The 26,563-nt window shown below is 48.5% G+C and overlaps 1 protein-coding gene across 9 annotated transcripts in view; it reads right to left on the bottom strand.

Moving 5' to 3' along the window:
• The window catches only part of LOC135918500 (uncharacterized), a 349,800-nt gene that overhangs the window by 76,643 nt on the left and 246,594 nt on the right, over window positions 1-26,563 (bottom strand). For 7 of the 9 annotated variants that reach the window (XM_065452107.1, XM_065452112.1, XM_065452111.1 and 4 more), the window contains 3 exons: window positions 16,262-16,307; window positions 14,043-14,177; window positions 2,483-2,551 (listed from right to left, as the gene is read on the bottom strand). In XM_065452107.1, coding sequence (XP_065308179.1) covers window positions 2,483-2,551; window positions 14,043-14,177; window positions 16,262-16,307 — 250 coding nt within the window. The remainder of the gene's footprint in view (window positions 1-2,482; window positions 2,552-14,042; window positions 14,178-16,261; window positions 16,308-26,563) is intronic. The other 2 variants (XM_065452109.1, XM_065452114.1) reach the window with 1 other exon arrangement.

Below are 26,563 nucleotides of genomic sequence, written 5' to 3'. Positions count from 1 at the left end.
TGTTTATTTCTACCACCCGGCTGGTCATGTGACGATGGAGTACTTAAGTGACAAATTTTTGTACAAATGAACGAGAGTTCGTGCTTTTGCTTCTTCTTTCTTAGTCCCCGTGTTCTTGCGCAGTTAGTAGGTTATACTATGTAAGTCGAATGTATTTGTACAAATGTCCCACATTGCGGAACTTATCCACAGCGACATTAACAGTGCACCTTCAGGAGCCATAGCTGTTACAGTATAAGAACGGTTGTAAATCTCGCGCGGTGCGTAGTACCCGTAGTGCATTCATTCTAACCGGATGTAGCACCGAACCTCAACCAAAATCTAAGAACGTAACCGAGCCATAATTCTAGCGGGAACTGAACCTGAGCCTGAAAAAATAATAAAGGGTGCCGGTTTGGCACGATTCTGGACCTGAATGTACCTTCAAATGACACAATAGTGAAACAAGAAATGCAATATATACCGTACTCCCAGTCATTACCAAATGATGAGTGTGATCTTACCACTGTTATTGAAAAAGAAGTGTACAATCTGTGCTTTTTATACCGCTGCTAATATATGGGGCAGCAACTCAGAGATTAACAAGGAAGCTCAAGAACAAGTTAAAGACTACGTAAAAAGCGATGGAACAAAAAATGTTAGCCGTAGCGTTAAGAGCCAGGATGACGGCGGTGTGGACGAGAGTTCAAACGGTGGTAGCCGTTATACTAGTTCACATTAAGAAAAAAAATCAATCTGGGCAGGTCATGTAATGCGCTGTACAGATAACCGGTTGGCCATTAGAGTCACAGAATAGGTGCCAAGGAAAGGGAAGCACTGTCCAGGACTGCAGAAAACGTGAGGTGATTAAGCTAGGCAGTTTGCAGGCGCAAGAAGGAATCAGCCAGCTCAAGGCAGGATTATTTGGAGATAGCTGATAGAAGCCTTCATCCTGCAGTGTACATAAAATATGATAACACGATGATGATATTGATGATGATGATGATGTCCAAACGGGTGCTTAATACATGAGGTGAGTCTTTGAAATGATTACTTTTCTGGAGGCGCACCACACGAGAACATCGTTACGACTCACGAGTTGCGTTATGCGCGAGAATGGAGATGGACAATAGGCCTGTGGCTGGTAACTGCACGGCCACATCGGCAGTTAGGCTTGCACTTCTAAACTCGGTCATGCCAGTTGTTGCCGGCTCAAGAACGTTGCTTAAGGGGCACTGCAGAATGACTGCGTCTGTTCAAGCTCCCACGTCGGCTGTTTGGCCAGCTGGTTACTTTTACTGAATAACACTTAAAAGGCACACGTCATGACACACGGAGAACAAAAAAGGCGGTGTCCGTGAGAACGCGAAATAGGAAAACCAACTAGTTGATCAGCACGGCTGCCTATACCCATGACGCTTTTGTCTCTAATGAATGTCGCTACCAACTCAGTACGCCGTAACACCGGCTTTAAACGGAACAGCAAACGTGCTTGTCTCGCGTCTTATGGTTCGGCGCACGTTTAGCGCCTCTAAGTATGCTGTAACGCCCTTCAATTTAGACAAATCGATCCGAAGGGACAATCTGCATGATTTTGACCATTACGGCCTCGTAGTCACCCCACGGCACGGCACCACTTGCAAACTGCGCAAGAAATATCGTGGCGGCGCTTAGCACAAACTACCCTTTTTCATGTCATCAGTAGCAACGCTGTCTTCACCTGCTTTGATAAAAAAGACAGAAAAGACAACTTAACACTGTCACGTGCTGGCTTCTTTCATTGCTACAGAATAGATCCTTGAGGAGGCAATTTACCTAAAACACAATGTGAATCCGCGCCGTGTATGCGCCACAGTTCACTCACAAACAACCCTGTTCTAATTACGCGAAGAAAAAAACAACAGTTAACTCACCATACTTCTGTCAAGTCTGGGAAACTAAGCCCACCTCATGTGGACAAAGGCAATTTCACTGATTAAATGTGTCCTTCACATTTACGTTAAAAAAATTGCCCGTATTTGTGCAACCTATTTGCAACTGCACGTTGTAGAGAAAAACGTCGTTACTCACTATTCACAAGGTGCCCCGGCTGTTTTTCGATAGCTAGTTTTCGAAAACGCCACCACTAAATTTCCAGCAATACAACTAACGGGATGTGTTTATCCCAACGGCGGGCATCGTACTTGCAACGAGTGCACGAAGGAAAAAAAAGAAAGACCCAGCATAGAACATCAACGGCCGCATCTACGCTGCATGCCAGAGCAGTTTTATACCGCAGAGCAGTTTTACAACCAATTTCGCCAAAGAAAGATTGCTGTGCCGAAGCTGTGCACGAAGCACTTCTGTGTTCCGAACCGGTTCACGAACCGTTATTATTTCAGGCAGTTCGAACAGGAACTGAACCGAAGTAAAATTGGAGCGCACTGAACTCGAAGCCGAGCCGAACGCGTATTCTTTTTTCAGCTCTATACCTCGGTTCTAATTTCAGCGCGGGCCTACTTACGTCGCATTTCAGCTGTTCGACATCTTTGTCGAACTGTTCCATTATAGCAACACGGATTTTCTGTTTCTTCTGCAAGCAAAAGAACAAAAAAGTGAGGCTTCACGGTTCACGTAATAAGCAATGCAAAAAGTTTGCTCACTGCTAATAATTAACTGTTTACATTGTTAACTCTTCCTTCTCCAGAGCCTAACTGATAAATTATAAACAGAGAAGAACAGACATTTGGTCGGCTGTACTTCTGGAATACCAACTTAACCACTGTGGTCGTGAGCGGAGGTTTGCTAAACACAGAAGAATGAAAAGACAAGAAGTGTAACGACTGTGTACAGCTTGCTACAAAAATACTAGAGGCAACTGCGACGCTGTGATCGTACAGCTACCTGAGGTCGCGGGTGAAGCTATCCAGTCTTAAGGCTCTGGATTGAGGCATTTTATGACTTAATTATTATGCGTTATTTAGGTTTATGGGCCCGAATTCTCAGTCGCATTTTTTCTTTTTAAACGCCGAAGGCAATGAAAGAACGAGCACATGCATAATAATTGCGTGTTTTCGAATTCACAGCAAAGGAGTTGGTTTAATTATTATGATCAAAATTGCAAAGCTGGTCAAAGCAATGAGGGCCAACTTAAGTCAAATACTCGTAATAACCACCATCCGCATCTCGGCTGAATAGCAGCGCTCTCAGCTGCCATAGACGTATTTGTGGCAGATTTTGGTGTAGCAATTTTTGTAGGAAATTCTACTGCCGATGCCACAACATGAGTTTCAAAACACCCGAAATTCAACTGTAAATTGCTTTTCGAATCCCAAACTGAACAATCTAACAATGAATACAGGCTGACATTATACGATTCAAGCATCCCGAATGACGCGGCTCCTTTTTCTCATTTCTGGCTTTCCACCCGGTGGACTTCCTCCACTGGTATACCATAGGCCCCAGGAAAAAGAACAGGTTAAAAGAGTGAGCGCAGTATCGCGGTTCTTCGAAAGCAGCCCATGCAAATTATGGCAGCCACTCTTGTAAAGTACCGCAAAGACAAATTCTTGAAACTATGGATGCCATCGTGTATGACAAAAAAACAATGCATGGAGCGGTGAGTAAGAATCGTAAAGCGGGGGCAGTAGAGATATAGGCGGAGCTCGTGACCTGCAAGGCCCTGTCACTTGGTGGTGGTGTACTTGCGGTGAAACTTGCTCAATGATTAAAAGGTACGGGCAGATTTTCTGCGACACCAAGATGTAGTGCCTCATAATCAGAAAGAAGTTTTGGCATGCTAAACCCCATAATTAATTAAAACCAAGATGTAGGACAATGACTGCGTTAATGCCGATACCGTACCGCTAGCGCCGATTCGCGAATCTGCGCAGGCAGAGGCGTCGATATGCTGAAGTAGAGGCGGGAATAAGGCACAAACTGAAGTTGAAAAACGAGAAACGGCCATTCAACTTTCAGGTAAAAGAGACAACCTTGCGCGTGAAAGCAAAATCAATGCGTTGGCCATGCCAGGAAACATGGATAAAGAAGGTCTGAAGTACGAGCAAGGGTCCTAAGAACTTCGTTATGCGACTTCTGCTGCTCAAACGACAGAAGACGGCGTACCGAGGTGCTCCATTTTGTTAATAAGGGCCACATGAAGCCAACAGACAATGAAGTCAAGGAAAACATCAGGGATATTAGCTGTAGTTCAAAGTGAAATGTATAAAATACTGAAGGAAATTTAAAAAGAAAGTGGTCGAAAAGATAATGTCACCGGTGGGAGCACAGCCGACAACTTGCGCATTACTCATGTCACGTGGTAAGTGACGCCATCGGGCAAAAGAGGATGTTCCACCTCCGAACACCATGGCTCTGAGTTACCCGGGTTAAAAATACTATGGATAGATTGCTAGTAAACATAAATACCCCCGTTAGTGGACGGATTAATAGCCGTCACCGTAGCACAATTGTTAGTGCAACGAACATGTAATGCGGAGGCTTTAAGTTCGGTTACCACGGCCGACGAGCTACCTATTCGTGCACTTCCATGCCCCTTTTCCCTTCGTTATTTTCTACATTAAAATTTCAACTTCAACTAATTTCCCCGATGCTTCCTTGGCTTCATTGTCGGCTTTATATGGTCATGCTTCATCTTAGAATCAGTAACTGCAGCGAGCTTACGTTCGTCCTGTCGCAAACAACTGTTTACACTTGATGTCGAAACCCTAGCGCCCCTGATTCGCCAAAGCGACATTTCTTCCAGTTCAGGGTGAGGACTGCTAGTCAAGGCATGTCAGATCAAATTCAGATCAGATCAGCACTTTAAATGTGCCACTGGAATTACCCCATGTTCAATAATATAAACAAATATACCATTTGAGGTCACGCAGTCCCGTGTGACTAAAACTACCAAATGTTTGAGGTCGTTCTACAAGATAGAGCATCGGGCTTTGGTTCTCAGCGGTCCTGGGACGACGTAACATATTCATTCTATTCCAATACCATCTATTTACTCCTGACGTCAGTGGCCTAATCTGCGCTCCCGCGTACATTATAAACGGAATGGGCCGGTCGGAAACGATGGATGATAATATAGGAGTAAAATTGAGCGAAAGAAATCTCTACCTTGTAGCGACACTGCTTCAAACCAACCATCCGGCATGTGATATTTGCTTTCAATGTAGTACTTGAGAGGTCGAAAACGTGGCGCGACCCACTGACCTGCTTACCTACCTACCGCAAAGTGCTGGCATTAGGCAAGGGATGCTTTGAATCAAAACAATAACAGTTTTCGCGTTAATGCGTAAACAAGACTAACTAGAGGAAAGTGGGGCACAATGAGACGCGTGGCAAAATGCAACATATTTACCTAACGTCATCTATCATGAAAATCCTTCACCAGTATACATTAAACGTGTCAGTGAGGTGTATCTGTAGCGTCTGCCTTCAAAGGAAGCAACAATCGTTATGATCGGTGGAATAAACGCCGAGGGAGAAAGATCAGTGGGTGTGTGTGAGCTGTACAATGAGCGAAAGGCCCGCAAACTTGCACTTTGGCTTTTTTTAGTCCCTGCAGCAGTACCAGCAAGCCTCGAAGAATGAATGTAAGTATTGTATCAATATCAATATGGAAAGAATTCATGAAACGTTTGCAGCCCTTCGCTTTTCTTGTTTTGACACAAGTAAATGAATTTCATGAGGCTAACGTTTGGGAAAAAACAAGACATTGCGACGTTTTCAGAAGCTTCAACCAGTGCGCTTGAATATTGTGCTTGCTCCTAAATTGCAATTTAATTGTAAATTGTAATTTTAGAGCTGAGAGGAGAGCTTCCTGGCGAGAGGAAGGAATGAAAAAAGGACTGGAAAGCGCAGTATTCTTCCATTGTTGGTGATAGCGTGATAACAGCAGAGCACCAAGGGCTGCGTCACAGTTTTCCGGTGCCTAAAGTTCTGAAAACCGGGCGAAAACATTCTGAAACTACAACTGTGTTGACCTGATCCGTCTATGAGAAGATAGTGCCTAAGGCTGCCAACCATGCGACTCCAACTGTGGTGGAAATAACCATGAAACCTAAGTGAAGATACAAAATATAGAGGCACACCGTTCATGTCCCAAAAGCCGAAACTGTCACAAAGCGATTCCAACATTCATTGGAAGCACTGTAAGTGCTTTTTCTGTACCTGAAGCAAAGAGAGCCAGACATTGTGTGGATTCAATACGAAACGTGTGCACAGTAGGCCCACGCATTGTGCCAGGACCCATGGTGCCCGTTTAATTTCCTTTAGCTGAATACTGATTCTTTTTACGAAGACATTTCGGTTCGCCTAGGAGCAAGAGGCAAAATGTGACATTGTGGGTTTCTAAATATCCCGATTTGTGTCAGTGTGTGTGTGTCTGTGTGTGCGCGTGCGTGCGTGCGTGTGTGGGCGTGCGTGCGTGCGTGTGTGTGTGTGTGTGTGTGTGTGTGTGTGTGTGTGTGTGTGTGTGTGTGTGTGTGTTTAGCTGTACCCCTCATAGTTAAAATTAGTTATCTCAAGACCAAGATCGAAAAGAACGGTTGTGTATTATTAGTTTGTCGAATATTTGAAATGTTAAAAATGGCATTCATTTGCAAACTTCGGCTCGGTTTTGTCCCAGCTTCCCCTAGTGGCAGTGTGTCTAAAGTGCGTTTGCGAGACCCTCGTATCCTTTCCGGAAGACCACTACAGCCTTCTTTCGATAATAATGGGTAATACGCTCGTACTTGGTTCACCTTGATGGAAATGGCACGAAACAAGACGCAAATAACAGTAAATACCCCATCGGCGTATTGTTATTTGTCATCGTCTTGTGTGTCATTAGTACCAAAATAAACTTGTACTAACTGGGTGAACAAGTAATACTGCTGCGCCTGGTTGCTTGTCACATCAGGAGCAGGTTGAGACTGCGAGACGTTTGTCAGTGCCGACACCTCTATATACGTTTAGACTAGCACTCAGGCATGTATGAAATTGGACCCCGATAATGAACATAGCAGCGTTTGCAACATGCCGAATATTGCAAACTCGAGAATGCAGCTACGATCGAGGCCACTCGTGGCCGCGCCGACTATCTACAATTCCGCCTTTCTAGTAGCCAGTGAACGAACAAGCAATATCACGATAAAACGCCTTTTGAAACTACCCATGTTAAAGGCTTCTACTCCAGATTTAAAATTTTGTTCTCAAGTTCTGAGCAAACCACCCCTTAAACGCCTTGCTTTTATGAAGAGTGAAGGTCCGTATTCGGAAAATGTCTTACACTAGAAGTTCTCGTAATAGAAAATTTCAGCCAATCCTGGTGCCGGACACATTGCTTACCGAGGTGGCCTTGAAAAGCAAAAAAGAACTTAGGACGAAAAAAACTTGGCGATTTTTGTCGTAGATGAATAGGCGTCCGAGGGACCCAATTTTGCGTTTATCACAATCATACGATGTGACAGGCGGCGAAGCCAGATCAGTCCTAAGGGAAGTTGATCGTTGTTTTACCCGCTGTGGAGGCTCAGTGGCGGTGGCGTGGCACTCCTAAGCACGAGGTTGAGGGTTTCATTCGCGACCACCATGGCCGAGTTTCACTGTGGGAGAAATACCAAAACGCTCGAGTACCGGGCATTGTGGACATCGCAAAGAACCGCAGGTAGACATTAACCTGGAGACTCCGGCAACGGCATGCCTCCTAATGTGATCACTGTGTTGGGACATAAAACCTCAAATTCTAATTATTTTACATGTTTCAGTTTAAGTGCAGATATCAATTTCAATCCGGTTATTTTGAACGTTAAATTATAGGCCAATAACCATCGCGCACGCTTTCTCTGGCTTCGCTGTCTGTCCCTTCGTACAATTGGCCGATAATGGAGCCTTTCTTCATATTCTGGCACACTGCTTAGCGAGGACCTCGCATTCGACATTCTTGGTGCTATAAGGCTTAATATATTGTTACTTAGCAAGGCACAGACGAGAAGCTATATACAAGTATATTTCCAAGCAAATACGCCGCACTCGGCCAAGAGGAAACATCACGCACTAGCCTCTAATCGTCGTCGTTTTCACACTACTGGCCTTTTCGCCATCGTAGTTGCTGGTTCGTAGCACTACCCACGGCGGCAAAAGCGCTGTCCTGGAGCAAGGCTGAGTTCGGAAGCAGTACAGCAAGCCAGTACAGAAGTACAGAAGTACGGAAGCAGTACAGCAGTAAGCAAGCGGGAGGGCGACCACAGGAGTACAAGCGCAACAAACGAAAACTGTGCGTCACGATGGCGGGCATTGTACTAACCCTGTTGAGTGGCTTGCGAGGCCGTCAGTCGAGTACGGGCAAGCTGGCGCGCATGGTCAGTGAGGGGGATGGCGTCGTGTGCATACTTGCTTGTTGAGCTCGCAGCAGTAGGAAGTGCAGTATCAAGAGGCAAAGTCGGTTCGCGACCGTACAAAAAATACTATGGAGAAAATCTGGCGGTGTCGTGCGGAGAACAGTACTCAAATGGGGGTAAGGAATGGCAATGGCGCCGCCATGGTGGTACTTCGAAACGTACACGGACAGCATGTCTCTGAGGGTACGGTATAACGACTCCGTCAGTCCATTGGTTTGATGACGGTGTGAAGTGGTCAGCTTGTGTTCAGTGGAACAGGTGCACACAATGTCGGCGACAACTTTCGACAAAAAGTTACGACCACGGTCAGTAAGGTGCTGTCTCGGAGGGCAATGAAGCAATATAATTTCATGCAAGGGAAAGTCCCTGACGTCAGTGGCGAACTGGTCGGGAGAGCCCATGTGGTGGCGTATTGGGTGGCGTAATCAGTGGCAAGCGCTACCCATTTGTTCCCAGAGGATGACGTGAGAAAGGGGCCGAGCTAGTCTTATCCAACACGAAAGAACGGCTCTACAGGGACGGTGATCGACTGGAGGTGATCGGCTGGCAGCACATGAGGCGTTTTCCAATGCTAGCAGGAACCACAGTCAACAACATAGTGACGGAAGGAGCGAACGAGGCCGGGCGAATAGAAGCGGTGGCATACGGGGTCGTACGTACGGGTTACCGCAAGGCACCCTGAAGTGAGTGCGCCATGGCGCTCAAAGAGCACAGTCCGTTGTACATGTTTGGGCCCGACAAGAACATCAGATCTCTCAGGGAGGAAGTTCAGTCCGTGCAGAATGCCGCCTTGGAGGACACATAGGTGAACGGAGGCGTCTGGAGGTATGGAGAGCAGACGCTCGATGAGTGCTCGCAGCATAGGTCCCAGTACTGCTCATCCGCGATGTTAGCGAAGGCAGACACAACCTGTAGGATCTGTAGAGAGCACAACCAGCAAACCGCGTGAAGGTCGCTGACTACTGAGAAGGGTCAGCCTTATAAGTATGGCCGGAGCTTTGCAACCACCCAAACTACGACCAGACACTCACGCTCAGTCATGGAACAGTTGCGCTCAGAGAATGGTTGCGCCTGCTGGCGTAACCAATAAAACGGCCGTTGCAGCGCTGACGTTCTGCTAATACTGCGCCAATTCCATGGCCGCTGGCATCAGTACGGATTTCTCTAGGCGCAGAAAGATTGAAATGGGAAAGAACGGGCGGTGTTGTGAGAAGGCCGATTAGATGCGAGGATGCGGAGGCCTAGTTATCGCCCCACTTGAAAGGGGCGTCATTCTTCAAAAGCTTGGTCAGTGGTCGTGCTGTGGCCGCGAAATTTTCCACGAAGCGCGGAAGTAAGAGCAAAAGCCAATGAAGATTCACACATCCTTGACATACTTCAGAACAGGGATGTGCGTAACAGTATAAATTGTGCCTGAGTACGATTGCACTTCGTTCGCATGAAATAGATTTCCAGGGATGGTTATCTGGCGACGGCCGAATTGGCACTTCGATGCATTGAGTTGTAGACCGACTAGACGAAAAACGTCCAGGACTGCTGAGAGGCGCTTGAGGTGCGTAGCGAATGTTGGGGATAATAATATAACGTCGTCCAAGTAGCACAGGCACGTGGACCATTTGAAACCGTGAAGAAGGGAGTCCATCATGTGTTCAAAAGTGGCAGAAGCGTTACATAGACCGAACGGCATCACTTTGAATTGATAAAGACCGTAGGGTGTTACAAAAGCAGTCTTCTCGCGGTTGACGTCGTCTACGGCAATCTGCCAGTAGCCGGAGCGAAGGTTAGTAGAGGAGAAGTAGCCAGCACCGTGGAGGCAGTCAAGGGCCTCATCAATCTGAGATAGGAGATACACGTCCTTTTTGGTAACCCTGTTAAGGTGTCGATAATCCCCGCAAAAGTTCCATGAGCCATCCTTCTTTTTTACCAGTACAGCAGGTGACACCCATGGACTACATGATGGTTCAATAATGTTCTTGGCGAGCATTTTGCGAACTTATCCGTGAATAACTTGGCGCTCAGCTGGTGACACTCGATACGGGCGGCGATGAATAAGAGGGCCATCGCCGGTATTAATGCGATCTTTACCAGCTGTAGTTTGGGTCAAAGGACGATCGTTAAAGTAAAACATATCGTGGTAGGGAAACAGAACGCGGTCGAGCTCACGAACGTGCTCGGATGGCATGTCGGGCGCAATCATTTTCTTTTAGTCGGCGATGGTACAAGTTTCGGACTGCGATGGTAAAGGAGGTTCGCTTGAATTGACGTCTATTGTAATTCCTGCTACTGAGTGATCCTCGAATGAGCAAAGTTGGGCCAGAGACATCCCGCATGGCAGCACTAGTGTCGTCGAGCCAAAATTGAGAATAGGCAAACGGCATTCATCCTAACAGATAAAACTGGATGAGATACTGCAATACCATATGTAAGGAGGACGTCTTGTATCGGAGCCGCGATGTAGTGATTGTCGGGCACCCTTGAGGACGACACCAAGTCAACGTAGGTCAGTGCCGAACGTGGCAAGCGAACGAAGTCTACGGAATGGAGGTGATTGAGAGGGTGGTTCGGCGGGATCTAGAACAGGCAGGTGAAGACGGAGAGTACTGGCTTAACACTCTAGGAGAGCAGAATGCGCGTAGAGGAAGTTGATGCCGAGGATGATGTCGACAGTGGACAATGACTGCAAAGGGAACGATAGTGGAGTGATCGGCGAACGAGACGCGGATGGCAGATATACCAATTGCGCAGGCTGTTCCGCCGTCGGCGACACGGACATCAGGCGTTGTGGCGAGTGTTATTTGCTTCAGCCAATTACGAAGTTCAGCTTTCCTAATAGATAAATGCGCCCCATTGTCTATAAGAGCAGACACAGGAACACCGTCGACTTGCACGTCAAGATGGTTCATATGAGTGAGTAGGGTCAGTTGAGGATTGGGCTTTGTAGGGAGCAATGCAGCGGCTTATCGAGGCGCTGTATCGTCTAGTTTTCCGGCTAGGGGCGGCCGTATGAGTCGTCCAATATGAGCGAGCGGGCTGGGGCGAACGAGAATGTAGGCGTTAGGGAGAAGGCGATCGCGAATAACGGCGGGTCAGTGTTGGATATTCACTGGCGGTATTATCGGACCATGCGGAATAGAGACGAGAAGGGATGCTTGGGTGAGAGTAGCCAGTATGCGCGGTCCGGGTTGGGGATCTCCAGCGACTTTGACTGTGGCGAGAAATATGCCCAATTCGACGGCGGTGAAAACCAGTGGGCTTGTTGTCAGCAGTTCACCATTCAGATGGGTCGTGGAAACTTGGTGGATAATGAGATGAGAGACGAGGCGGAATCGAAGGATCCGGCGGGCATCAGGGCGATGGGCCGAGCAGACGGTGTGGAAACCCATCATGGCGATTCCTTGGTGTACAATTGCACCGATCAAGGAAACCGTGACTGCAGGTGAGTCGGAGGAACTAGAGTCGAATACCGCCGGATAGGTGGTCTAAATGCGACCCCGGAAGATCCTGGTAGCATTGCCAATGTTTTCGGGACAAGGAGCGTCGGCACATGAAGGTCCTGCAAGCGTGTTTGATAAACGGGCGAACTGCTAGTCGATACATCGCCTTTTTGCGAGTTGCAGGCGGCGGCACTCTTTGATAACTGCGCCCACCGTCGCCACGTTGTTGAAGACGTGCAAGTTGAAAGCTTCATCGGTAACACCTTTGAGAACGTGGGAAACCTTGCCTGACTCAGTCATGTGTGCGTCAACTTTGCGGCATACAGCCTAGACGTCTTGAATTTACGTGACGTAGGGTTCTGTTGACGTCTGCACGCGGCTAGAGAATGTGTTCTTCGCGGCAAGTTGGTGACAGTAAGGGCTGCCGAACATGTCTCGGAGCTTTTGCTTAAGTGTATACCAACTGGTGAGCTCATCTTTGTGTGTCCGAAGCCAACCAAACTCGAGGTGTGCTACCGAGGTAAAAGACTACAATGGCGATCATAATACTAGGGCCCCACCGGTTATTGGCGCTGACGCGTTCGAAGTCGCTGACGCGATCGAAGTCGCAGCAGCTGCCACAGCCGTTGTCCGAGCCGGGAGCCATGCTGGAAGGGTCGACGTACCGTCCACTGCGAAGCTCCGTGATGAGGTACAAGGAACGGCCACCACCACCAAAATGTTACGTAGGAAGACGCAGGCAACAAAGGTATATATACAGGTATATTTACAAATGCGCGGCACTTGGCCAAGAGGCAATCGCCTGTGCTAGCCTCTAATCGTCGACGTCGTCTTCACACCACTGTCCTTTTGGTCACCGTAAATACTAGTCCATAGTTATATACACGCGAGTTTACTGCCCAGGTGCAATTTCCTAAGCTCAAGCGCTGTCTGACAGCTACGATTAACAATCCTCTCTACCTCGGCCACCTTGGCCGCGCTGGCTAAACCTGCCTGAGCTAATCTTGTTCCCACATGCCCGAAAGTTGCCCGAAGGGTTGGTTCTTTTGTAGCTTATTCGCAAAGCACCGTACGCCTAATGCGAAGGATGTGGGTTCCGACCCCTCCTGCGCTAAGTAATCTTTTTGTTTACCTGATTATTTCTACATTTCCATTGAACGTAAGCGTTAATTTACCCTATGCGTTCTCTGGTTTTGTTGTCCGTCACTTGTAGCTTTCTTTAGGTCACTTCCTGGGCTACTTCAGTCACAAATTGCGATGCACTGTCGTCAGATGTGGGGTGTCCAAGCTAGCGCGGGTCCAATGAAGAATGAGGGCTGCGAGATACGAGGATGGGACTAAAGGTGTCTTTAATGCGAAAATAATATATGCCCTTTCCGCGAAAATCCGTCGGCGTCGGCGCAACCAAAATATTGCACAAAAATGGCCGCCGGGGCAAAGTTATGACATGTCCAAAATGCTCCCATTTGCTTCAAATTTTTCACGGAAGTTTGTGTAAACAAAGTATATTGCATATGAGAAGGAAATTTGGTACATTTTGGTCTGGGTGGGAATCGAACCCGGTCCTCCAGTATGAGAGACCAGCACGTTTCCCCACTATCACGGCGGCTTCACGGTTCTGGCTGGCGGGCGCTCGATCATGAGCGCGTCCATAACGTTCCGAGGTCTACAAACGGTCAATGCTTTCCTATTCCCCCACGTAAGCAGTCCTAAGTGTCTCTGCCGAATTTTTAACCAGTCGCATTGCGCAAGCTTTACATTCCTTCTTAGTATTTATTAGCTAATTAAACAAAATAATCACCTAAAGATATAGATGCTTGTACAATACGTATTCTATAGCTCTAAATTGTGCATCGAATTCAAAGACAGCGTTTTTAAAAGTATCCAATTAACAACATTTTATTCAAGTTATTGCCTCGTTTCAACGTTGTGCTGCCCAATGGGCGACAGAAATGCTTTCAGAGGGCACATTCGTTGGGCACAGCTCAAGCCTGACCTCCAAGATCGGGCGGCGTGAGCTGAACAGAGCCCGCACCGCCCATCTCGGGTGCCACGGCTGAATCGATGTCTTCGTGACCGCGACAAGGTGACAAGGCAGTGACGTAGCAGGCGCGTGACGCAATATGCCACAGCAGTGAACCCGACCTTGGACAATGCTAACGCACAGACTGATGCGAACAAAAAACGCAATAAACTGTCCTTATCGATCCCTGCTCTTGCACCGTCACTTTTTGACGAATAGGTAAACAAATGTACGCACCAGGATGGATTTCTGAGCAGCGAAATAATCGTTTTTCTTCTGCACGTTGTTGACATCGGCTGGGATTACGAAAGTGCCGAAACCACCAAAAAAATGGCTGAAGTAGTTTTGGTATATTGCTGTGATTTCCTCTTCCTGGACCGAAAGAAAATGCATAGAAATTTGTCAGGAAATCTATCGGAGCTATCACCAGCGCTATGTATATGCCTTATGCCCTAGATATCATGCATCGTTTTTTTTTATTATTTAGCCGATCTAATTCCATGCGGATGATACCAACTATGTTTTAGCTGCCACCTGAAACCTCTTTTGTCTTCTTTGTTCTAATTTCCTGTCGTCCTTCGTTTACTATGGTATACTTACGGCATACATGTAAACACAGTTTTCGAACAACGACCCGCCGTGGTTGCTCAGTGTCTGTGGTGTTAGGCTGCTGAGCACGAGGTCGTGAGATCGAATCCCGGCCATGGCCGCAGCATTTCGATGGAGGCAAAATGCGAAAGTACCCCTGTACTTAGATTTAGGTGCATGTTAAACATCCCCAGGTGTTCGAAATTTCTGGAGTCCTCCACTACCGCGTGCATCATAATCAGAAAGTGGTTTTGGCACGTAAAACTCCCTATTGTTTAGGTTTTAGAACACCGTAGAAAACAACTGCTTGTGATGCGCCATTTCTGTTTAAAATTAAGTCCACCCGACATAACAATGCGAAGAACAGGAAAGCGTAAGCGAATTATTAACAATTTTTCAGCAAATTCTTGTGGGTAATAATTGTATGGAACTCTCAGTTTAGGAATTGGTGCCGTCGAGCTCTCAAAGCATATTTACTTTCTAGTGGATGGTATGTTCTTAATGTACGGTTTTAATATTTATATTAAGTCAGATACATTTAGTAGAGGCTCCATGAACGGGTCTATTCTCTTCTGGAACATGTGGTCAGCTCTTCAAAATTCAATTCAGAACAGCTTGTAGAGATCATTGAGATATGTTCAGGACTGTACTTTAGTCCAAGACCCCGTATAAAAAGCCTAAAATCTGCGGTTTTTTTCGTCCACTGGGCAGAGATGCAGCCGCCAATTCAGACTAAAAAAAATATTTTCACAAGCAAGTGTGAGATGAAGAGATTAGTTGTGAAGTATTACACAGAGCAACTTCTAACGACTAATGGATTATGAAATCATCCACGCCTATGGTTAGCAGCCCGTCGATATTCCTATATCCACGTAAAGATATAACTTTCAGCGTTGTATCGGATGTGTTTGCTTGTTTTTTTTGTGTGTGTGTGGTTTTGCTCATGGTTACCTTGCAATGAACACGTTTCCTGTGACGTTGTTTGTGGTGTAATCACTGCTGTGGAAGCTGTATCTAGACGTGTCGTTGGAAGTTAGCGTGGAGAGCTGTCGCACGTACCTTCTATCTCCATGTCATTGCGCCAGCGCTAGAAGAAGTTAGATCACCTGCTAGCAAGCCGATATTTGTCATTGAATTTCATATTCTCTTTAGGTTTCTTTTACATATTTTGGTCTATCTTGGCCTATGCTGCCAATCGCTATCGTACGCTAGAATTCATGTCATTTATGTGTGAGAACTTGAGTCTACTCGCAAGCAAAATGATAAAATTTCACAAATGCGATATGTGCTTCCTTGAGATATTGTCCATGTTATTCCTAGAAAACTGCTGTCAGTGGGCCCACGCATACGACGTGGCACTACGCAAAACCTAATGCTGAGCGCGAGGTGGAAATTTATCCTTACTGGCCTGCCAAGGAAGTATCTGGTATGAAGTTATTCTTGCAAGTCTGCAATAGGAAATATTCTACATGAAGCACCTGGAGGCCAGAGAGAAAGGTTGTTTTCTGTGTTAAAAAAACGTTAGGTGTGAATACAGAAAGCTAAAAAACACTGGCGCCCTCTTTCTTGTGCGCATCCAACATTTTTTTCTTGAATGAATCCCTAACTCGATTCTCTGCCGTTCTAGGTTCTTTTATATTAACGCCCAAGTTGCCACTGCGCTACTGTGACAGACACAGATGTGCCGTTTAGAACTGGCGATGGAGGCTACAAGAAAAAAAAACCAAATTCTGCTTTATGCATTCTACGAATCTGTGAGGACGTGCGAGTGCGCGCGTGCGTGCGTGCGTGAGGATTTCCAATTAAGCAGAATTATTTTCACGTGCTACAACCGCATGCCCCAGAGTTCAATAAGTCAAACGTGTTACCCATTTGGCTGCACCCTCCTTCGTTGGAAATCGCAGTATCTTCTGTCTGCAAAGATAAAATGCAATTTTCGATCAACTCTCCATTTGCGCATGTTATTCACGACCTAGGGTACCAAAACTAGCAGCGCTTTCTACGAGAGTTCACATATACTCAAGGCCGGGTGAAAAGCGAGAATGAAGTGGCGCTGGACCACCCTCCGGCTTCTGAGGGACCCAGAAGTGGGAGATTGACCCAGCGGGGCTACTGACGTCCCTAGCCCCGCTATTTTTATTTCCTCTTACTTCCTGGCCTCGCGGCTCACTTCCAATGATGATTTTGCGCCTTCTCCTTCAGATAATTTACCGAAGTCATCTGCCACCATAGGTTAGGCTGCTGGCACTGTGTATGGTGCAGAGGCGTTTGTCTGTGTGGCCTTCATCATGCCACAAGAAGCGCGACTTTCTCGGAAGTGAAGGCTCAAGAGGTATCGTTTAAATTTTGGGGGTTTCCCTTTTTTTTGCGTTGCGCAGCGGTTTGACACAATGTAGGCACAATCGTCAGTGCGTTCTCTACGCACCCCACTCGTCTGATTTCAATGCTCGAGCCTGGTGAGAGGCCCTTCAAGCTAACTATTTAAAGTTTATTAAACTCCAGCTTTCAGAAAGAAAACAAATTCTGAATCCCTTCTTATTCAGGATCTTTCCGGAACGCTAAAGAACAGGTCGGTATGATGTGTACATAGAATCGGTCGAATATCATGCAACATCTGCAGATTTTTCGTAAATTACGATGAACCCAAATGAGACGCCTGCCTTCGTGGTTTTGTCCAATTTTAAAAGAGGCGTAAAGTTTTGCATATATATATATATATATATATATATATATATATATATGTATATATATATATATATATATATATATATATATATATATATATATATATATATATATATATATATATATATATATATATATATATTGCTACGGCACAATATGTGCGATCACGAAAGGCCAGCAGTGCGAAGACGACGACGACGATTAGATGCTAGCGCGGGCTGTTACCTCTTGGCCTAGCGCAGCGTATTTTCCTTGTAAATATATTTGTACATAGCTTTTCGTCTGCGTCATCCTACGTAACATATCTGGTGGAGGTGGACGTTCCCTGTACCTCGTCACGGAGCTTCGCAGTGGACGGTACGTCGAGCCTTCCTTCATGGCTCCCGGCGACGACAACCCGACTCCGCCGGCTCCGACACCTGCTGCCCCTTCGACGACCTACATCACTCTCCCCGCTACCCGTGATCCTGGCGTATTCTCGGGCCACGATGGGGAAGACGTCGATGACTGGATCAGCCTCTATGAACCCGTCAGCCGCAATAACCGGTGGGACCCTACTATTATGCTCGCCAACGTAGTCTTTTACCTCGGTAGCACACCTCGAGTTTGGTATCGCACGCACGAAGATGCGCTCACCAGTTGGGATTCACTTAAGACACAGCTTCGAGACTTGTTCGGCAACCCCTACGGTCAAAAACTTGCCGCGCAGAAGGCGCTTTCCGGCCGTGTGCAGACGTCAACAGAGCCCTATGTCACGTACATTCAGGACGTCTTGACTCTGTGCCGCAAAGTTGACACCCACATGACTGAGTCAGACAAGGTTTCCCACATCCTCAAAGGCCTTGCCGATGACGCCTTCAACTTGCTCGTTTGCAACAACGTAGCCACGGTGGATGCTGTTATAAAAGAGTGCCGCCGCCTGGAACCCGCCAAAAACCGACGTATTGACCAGCAGTTTGCCCGTCTGCCCAACACCCCAGCGACATCTTCCTGTGCCGACGCTCCTCGTCCCAACAACTCTGCCGATGTTACCAGGATCGTCCGGCGTGAGATCGTGGCCGCCTATCCGGCTGCCTTCGACTCCAGTCCCACCAACACATCTGCAGTCACGGTCTCACTGATCCAGGCAGTTGTCCGCCAGGAGTTTGAAAACATGGGTCGTCACACCATCTGCTCGGCCCATCGCCCTGATACCCGCCCGGCCCATCGCCCTGATACCCGCCCGGCTTCTTCGATTTCGCCCCGTCCCGCATCTTCTTACCCACCACGTTTCCGCAACCCATCTGAGTGGCGCACTGCTGACGACAAGCCTATTTGTTTCCACTGCCATCGAATCGGGCACATTTCTCGGCACTGTCGTAGTCGCTGGAGTTCCCCGATCCGGTCTACTTATACTGCCTACGCTCACCCCTCAGGTGGCCCTTCTCGTCCCTATGCCGCACGCTCCGACAATGCCGCCACTGATTCTCCTGCAACGAACCGCCCCTATTCTCGTTCGCCTTCGCCCCAACGACGACAATCTCGCTCTCCCCAGCCCCGTCGCTCCTATTCGCCGACTCCCTTCGGGCGCCGCTCCCAGCCGGAAAACTAGACGATGCAGCGCCTCGAGGTGACGCTGCATTGCTCCCTACGCCGCCAAATCCTCTACTGACTTTGCCCACTCATCTGAACCTTCTTGACGTGCACGTCGACGGTATTTCCGTGTCTGCTCTCATAGACACTGGGGCGCATTTGTCCGTAATGAGCGCTGACCTTCGTAACCGGCTCAGGAAAATCATCACGCCCGCCACGACGCCTGTTGTCCGTGTCGCCGATGGCGGAACAGCCCCTGTAATTGGTATGTGTACCGCCCGCGTCTCCTTCGCCGATCGCTCAACAATCGTGCTATTCACAGTCATCGCCCACTGTCCCCACCACATCATCCTCGGCTTAGACTTCCTCTCCGCACATTCTGCTCTCATCGATTGTTCCGCCAGTACTCTCCGCCTTGACCTGCCTGTTCTGGATCCTACTGAACCACACCCCAGTCGCCTCAGTTCCGCTGACTTCGTTCGCTTGCCACCTTCGGCACTGACCTACGTTGACCTTGTGTCATCCCCACCAGTCCCCGACGGTCACTACATCGCGGCTCCTATGCCAGACGTCCTCCTTACACACGGGATCACAGTACCGCATACAGTTTTATCTATTACGGCGAATTGCGTCTGCCTGCCAGTGGTCAACTTTGGCTTGACGACACAAGTGCTGCCACGTGGGATGTCTTTGGCCCAGCTTTGTTCGTTCGAGGATCACTCAGTAGCATCCATTGCAGTAGACGACACTTCATCCGATACTTCTCTACCATCGCAGTCGACAAATTGTTCCATCGCTGACTTACGGAAAATGATTGCCCCCGACTTGCCCTCCGAGCACGCTCGTGAACTCTACCGCGTTCTGTTTTGCTACCACGATATTTTTGACTTTAACGATCGTCCTTTAGCCCAAACTACAGCTGTCACACATCGCATTAATACCGGCGATGCCCCTCCTATTCATCGCCGCCCGTATCGAGTGTCACCAGCTGAGCGTCAAGTTATTCACGCAGAAGTTCGCAAAATGCTTGCCAAGAACATTATTGAACCGTCATGTAGTCCTTGGGCGTCACCGGTTGTGCTGGTAAAAAAGAAGGATGGCTCACGGCGCTTTTGCGCGGATTATCGGCACCTTAACAGCGTTACCAAAAAGGACGTGTACCCCCTCCCTCGGATTGATGACGCCCTTGACTGCCTCTACGGTGCTCGCTATTTCTCCTCTATTGACCTTCGCTCCGGCTATTGGCAGATTGCCGTGGACGATCTCGACCGCGAGAAGACTGCCTTTGTGACAACCGACGGTCTTTATCAATTCAAGGTGATGCCGTTCGGCCTATGTAACGCTCCTGCCACTTTTGAACGCATGATGGACTCCCTTCTTCAAGGTTTCAAATGGTCCACGTGCTTGTGCTACTTGGACGACGTTATCGTATTCTCCCCAACGTTCGCTACGCAACTCGAGCGCCTCTCAGCAGTCCTGGACGTTTTTCGGCGAGCCGGTCTGCAACTCAACGCATCGAAGTGCCAATTCGGCCGTCGCCAGATTACCGTCCTTGGACATCTCGTTGACGCGAACGGAGTGCAACCGCACCCAGGCAAGATCCATGCTGTTACGCACTTCCCTGTTCCGACGTGTGTCAAGGATGTGCGCAGCTTCATCGGCCTTTGTTCGTACTTCCGCCGTTTCGTGAGGAATTTCGCCGCCATAGCACGACCACTAACCGACCTTTTGAAAAAAGACTCTCCTTTCCAGTGGGGCGATAACGAGGCCTCTGCATTCTCTCATCTAATCGACATTCTCACAACGCCTCCCGTTCTGGCCCATTTCGATCCTTCTGCGCCTACCGAAGTCGGTACTGATGCCAGCGGTCACGGAATTGGAGCAGTACTAGCACAACGCCAGCGTGGCCACGACCGTGTTATCGCTTACGCCAGCAGGCTCCTCTCACCCGCGGAGCGCAACTATTCCATCACTGAGCGTGAGTGTCTGGCCCTAGTTTGGGCGGTTGCGAAATTCCGCCCATACTTATATGGCCGATCCTTTTCCGTTGTCACAGACCATCACGCGCTTTGTTAGTTATGCTCATTGAAAGCTCCTTCAGGAAGACTTGGTCGCTGGGCCTTACGCCTCCAAGAATATTCGTTCTCTGTCACCTACAAATCTGGCCGACTACACAAGGACGCTGACTGCCTGTCTCGCTACCCGGTAGACGAGCCTGACGACGCCGACAGTAGTACCGCCGACGGCATTTTCTCTGTGTCTGCCTTCGCTAACATCGCCGATGAGCAGTACCGAGACCTATCGCTGCGAGTACTCATGGAGCGTCTGCGCTCTACACCTACCGACGCATCCGTTCGCCGATATGTCCTCCAGGGCGGCATTCTGTACCGAAGGAGCTTCCTCCCTGATGGCCCTGATCTTCTTCTTGTAGTGCCAAAACATCTACGACAGGCTGTGCTCTTTGAGATGCATGACGCACCCACTGCAGGACATCTTGGGGTAACCCGCACGTACGAACGCGTCCGCCGCCGCTTCAATTGGCCTGGTCTCGCTCGCTCCGTTCGACGCTATGTTGCTGCCTGTGATCCCTGCCAGCGTCGGAAGACACTTCAGGTGCTACCTGCCGGTCATCTCCAGCCGATCACCGTCCCTGTGGAACCGTTCTTTCGTGTTGGATTAGACCTGCTCGGTCCCTTTCCCACGTCATCCTCTGGGAACAAATGGGTAGCCGTCGCGACTGATTACGCCACCCGATACGCTATCACTCGGGCTCTCCCTACCAGCTGCGCCACTGACGTCGCGGACTTTCTCTTGCGTGACATTATCTTGCTTCATGGCGCCCCGCGACAGCTGCTTACTGACCGTGGTCGAAACTTCCTCTCGAAAGTTATCGCTGACATTGTGCGTTCCTGCTCCATTCAACACAAACTGACTACTTCATACCATCCTCAAACCAATGGCCTGACAGAGCGGTTAAACCGTACTCTTACCGATATGCTGGCCAAGTACGTTTCCAAGGACCACCACGACTGGGACATTGCCCTTCCTTACGTAACATTTGCGTACAATTCTTCCCGGCACGACACCGCCGGATTTTGTCCCTTTTATCTCCTGTACGGTCGCGAACCTACCTTTCCCCTAGACACGGCACTTCCTCCCGCTGCGGTCTCAACAAGCGAGTATGCGCGCGACGTCATCGCCCTCGCCGACCATGCACGCCAGCTTGCCCGTGCTCGACTTACGGCCTCACAGACCACTCAGCAGTGTCAGTACAACGCCCGCCATCGTGACGTACAGTTTTCACCTGGTGCGCTCGTGCTCCTGTGGTCGCCCTCTCGTCACGTCGGACTTTCAGAGAAACTTCTTTCGCGATACACAGGGCCCTACCGCGTGCTGCGCCAGGTGACGCCTGTGACTTACGAAATTGCTCCTGTGGGCTCAACCTCGTCCTCTCCTGTGGCATCTAGTGATGTCGTACACGTCAATAGGCTCAAGGCCTACTACACTGCTTCCGAGTCCGATCTTTAGTCGCTCCGGGACGGCGCTTTTGCAGCCGGGGGTAGTGCTACGGCACAATATGTGCGATCACGAAAGGCCAGCAGTGTGAAGACGACGACGACGATTAGATGCTAGCGCGGGCTGTTGCCTCTTGGCCTAGCGCAGCGTATTTTCCTTGTAAATATATTTGTACATAGCTTTTCGTCTGCGTCATCCTACGTAACAATATATATATATATATATATATATATATATATATATATATATATATATATATATATATATACAGGTTTAGGCAGCCAATGTCGTCTTGATTCTCCCGAGTAAAAGCCTCACTACTAGGCCCCAAAACCATGACGATGAGAATGTACAGGTGAGAATATCAAGCGTAGGAATAATGCTCACACTAATTTCCCTGTGCGTGTATTTGGCCAGCCAGGCCGGGAGTTAGCCAGGAAGGAAACGCCGCCCGAATAGCTTGAGGCGCGAAACGTGAACGATCTCTGAACGCCGATAACTATGGTTCGCAGAAACGTCTACGGAAGCACCGCGATAGTTCACTGGGGATGTTTGTTCAATAATATTGTAGGGTCCAAGAAAGCGGGATTCAAACTTCGCACACAAATCCGGTGTACGTATGGCCTTCCAAAGGAGCGTTTCCTCTACAGGGCGAAAGGAGAGGTCGCGACCAGAAATGTTGTAAAGTTGCTTACGATCTAGCTGACTGACTTCTGTGTTGAAGCGAGCACGTTGACGCGATTCCTCAAGTCTCGAGGCGAACTGTTCGGGTATACGGGCCGAGGTGTTACTTAGGGCATCGAAAAAATTGGCGTCGATGGTGGATCTTGGTGAATCGCCGTAAACTAGGTAGAAAGGTGAGTACCCCGTAGTTTGTTGGATAGTGGTTTTGTGAGCAAACGTCACAAAAGGTAAAACTTTTTCCTAGTTGTGGTGGTTTGGCCCTATATACATTGATATCATATTTGTTAGTGCGCGATAAAACCTCTCGCTTAAGCCATTTGTTTGAGGGTGATATCCGGATGTCGTCTTATGAACTGTGCCACAAGCTCCGAGTACTTCTTTGATCATTGTTGACACGAAAGTATTGGCTCAGTCACTTCACAGTACACGAGGTGCACCATGACGCACTACAATGGCATCTAGAAAGAAGGTGGCAACGTCTGAAGCCGAACTGGAGCGTAGAAGAACGGTTGCTTAAATGATATTGCGCGACAAAAAAAACGACACGGACGTGAGAGACGACGACACACCAAGCGCTTGGTGTGTCGTCGTCTCTCACGTCCGTGTCTTTCTTTTTTGTCACGCAATATCATTTGAGCAATGGATTACCAACTTGTCCGGAATGCTGCTCTCATTAGAAGAACGGTGCCTGCGTAACGTGTTAGCTGGTCAACAGCGGTCACGATCCGTCGATGGCCTGCCGGCGTTATGGGCAGAGGGCCGGCTAGCTCAATCCCAACAATGGCAAAGGATGTCTCGGGACATGGGATGGCCTCTAAAAGCCCAGCAGGAGGCGACGTTGGTTGTTTCCGCCGTTGACACTGGACGCAAGAAGCGTCGTACTTGGCCACAACGGTAGACATACCTGGCTAAAAGAAACGGCTCTAACGTGGTGGTATGTGTTGTGAGAACTCAAATGGCCGGCAGATGAGTCGTCTTTAAAGGCTTCAAGGACTTGTGTGCGCAGCGAACATGGAAGAACAGGTACCCAGCGGTGTCCGTCGGATTTGTAAAAGTAGCGGTGCAGCACATCGCAGTGGAGTTTAAATAGTCGCAGCTGTCGACGTAATCAGGCCTTTCGTGAGGAAGTAGTTCCGCACAGGCGTTGAATAATGTTGTTTCAGTAGGGATCAGAACGTTGACACGAGGCGAGCTGAATGACACGATTGGAAGATAACGTGCCAGTAACCGCTAGAGGTAATAATGATAGTGGAAACGTCGTCTTATCCTCAAGTGGCGAGCAATGGAGAGGTCTAATCGAAAGTAATAGTGACAGGGGCAGCGAGAGAAAGGGTCGCCATCTTGATGTTTTTCCTAGACTTGTCAACAACGTAAAAATCATACTCTTGTGAGCGGAACACCCGGCGACCTAGGCGTCAAGAGAAATTTTTCATTCACGACAACCAGCATAAGGTGTGGTCGTCGGTTATGACCGTGAAGTGGCGTCCATAAAAATAAGGTCGAAATTTTCGTATCGCCCAAACTGCTCCGAAACATTCCTGATCTGTGATCGAGTACTTTTTGGCAGCCGTTAATGCGCTACTGGCCGAGGCAACAACTCGCTCTCGTGATGTGGTATCACGCTATACAAGGACAGCAGCGATTCCATGGCCACTAGCGTCTGTGTGCAAACAAGTTAGTGCGTTCTCATCGAAGTGACAGAGGACAGGGTCCGTGGTTAATGCTTACTTGAGGGCTTGGAAAGAAAGTTCGCAGTCGTCTATCCAAGGGAAAGCAGTGCCCGGCGTCAACTACTTGTGCAGCGGCGACACCATGGCAGCAAAATGACTGACGAAGCGGCGGAAACAAGATACCAGGGGCAAGAAACTTTTTAAACACTTTTGATTTTCAGAGTGAGGAAAGCGAAGCATGGCAGCACCCTTGTCGGGATCTGGTCGAACGCCGTTTTTCCTAATAAGGTGGGTCAAGACATTGATGTTCTTTCTGGCACAATTGCCTTTCTTGCTGTTGAGTTGGAGTCCAGCGTTGGAAATGCATGTGAAAGCTCTGTCCAAACGCTCAAGTTGTAGAAAAGTTGTAGAAAAAATAACGATGTCATTTATGTTGTAGCGGGTGACAGAGTGACGGAGACGATCCAAGAGCACGTACCACACTCCTATATTTCAGTGACAGCAACTATATATTGTAACGTCGTGGGATCGAAGAGTATGCGTAGCAGCACCGCCAGGAAACGCACTTTATCAGTCACCCAAGGGAACAACAACAACGTCTTCTTCGTTTTCCCCGCTTCACTAAAAACCCGCACTACTTCAGTGTCGTCCCCACTGGCGCATACCCGCTTAATTATGGTTCTGCCAAATATAGTTGTGTCATTTGCTCCCCCTTTAGAAAAGATCATCTTCCCGATGATAGAGGCTTGGAATGCAGCGGTAAAGAACTGTGCAGTCTTGGCAGTCCTCATTGTACGGCTTCATACGCAGCCCGTGAACAACCTCGGGTAAATGCCTTCGGCACTTTGAACAGTGCGAGCTGTCTGGAACGACTTCTTAGTTGACGTCACTGATGCGTCGGAGAACTGTGTAGGGCCTAAAGTATTTGCGTAGGAGCTTTTCAGAGAGCCCATGCTGTCGAATAGGTGTCCAGACCCACACTTTGTCGCCGATGTTGTATGTTACGGCTTTGTGCAGAAGATTGTAGCGTCTGGCGCCACAGTTCTGTTGTTCGTGGATTCGCAGACGCGCAAGCTGCCTAGCTGCCACTGCTCAGTGTGTTATGTCTTCAGCACCCGTCTCGTTGTCGTCAAATTCATGAGAGCATTGCGTCTAATGTTGTTGTAACCTCACGGCCGTATACGAGACTGAAGGGCGTCTTGCGAGTGGTCTCTTGACGAGCCGTATTATACGCGAAGGTGACATAAGGTAAAACCTCATCGCAGTTCCTATGCTCTACATCTACGTACATGCCTAGCATATCAGCCAACTTCCTATTGAGTCGTTCTGTCAGTGCGTTCGCTTGAGGCTGATACGCTGTTGTCTTCCGGTGGGCGGTACCACTTAGACGTAGAACGATATCTAAAAACTGGACCATGGACGCAGTACCTCTGTGCGTGACGACTACTGCGGAAGCGCCATGCCTTAAAACGATGGATTCCAGAAAAATCGTGCCGCTTCATCTGCTGTTGCCCGTTGCAGGATACTTGTTTCGGCATATCTAGTGAGATAATCCGTGGCGACGATTATCCACCTATTACCAGTAGTAGACGTTGGGGAGGGGCCCAGAAAGTCCATGCCTACTTGTGCGAATGGTGTGTCCGGTACGTCAACAGGGTGCAGTAAGCCGGCTGGTTGGACGGATGGCGGTTTACGACTTTGGCAGTCCAGACATGTCTGAACGTAACCTTTGACGACCGCAGTAAGTCTCGACCAGTAGTAATTCTGCCGAATCCGTGCCAATGTGCGAGTGTAGTCCAAGTGCCCAGCAGTCGGCTCGTTGTGGCAGGCGTGTAAGATTTCACGTCGAAGCGGTGACGGAGCAAGTAAGTAGTTTCTGCCGCTAGGCGAGAAGTTCTTGTAGAGGACGTTGCGACACAAGCAGTATGATGCCACCCCTCTTGCATAGAGCCTCGGCACGCTGTTGGTTCGTCCTTCGAGGTAATCAATGAGTGGCAGCAATTCAATGTCATCCCGTTGCTGGCGTGAAAGATCGGCAGTATT

The sequence above is a fragment of the Dermacentor albipictus genome, chromosome 7 (genome assembly GCF_038994185.2).
Source record: "Dermacentor albipictus isolate Rhodes 1998 colony chromosome 7, USDA_Dalb.pri_finalv2, whole genome shotgun sequence".
Classification (NCBI taxonomy): domain Eukaryota; kingdom Metazoa; phylum Arthropoda; class Arachnida; order Ixodida; family Ixodidae; genus Dermacentor; species Dermacentor albipictus.
This window is presented reverse-complemented; position numbering and strand designations above follow the sequence as displayed.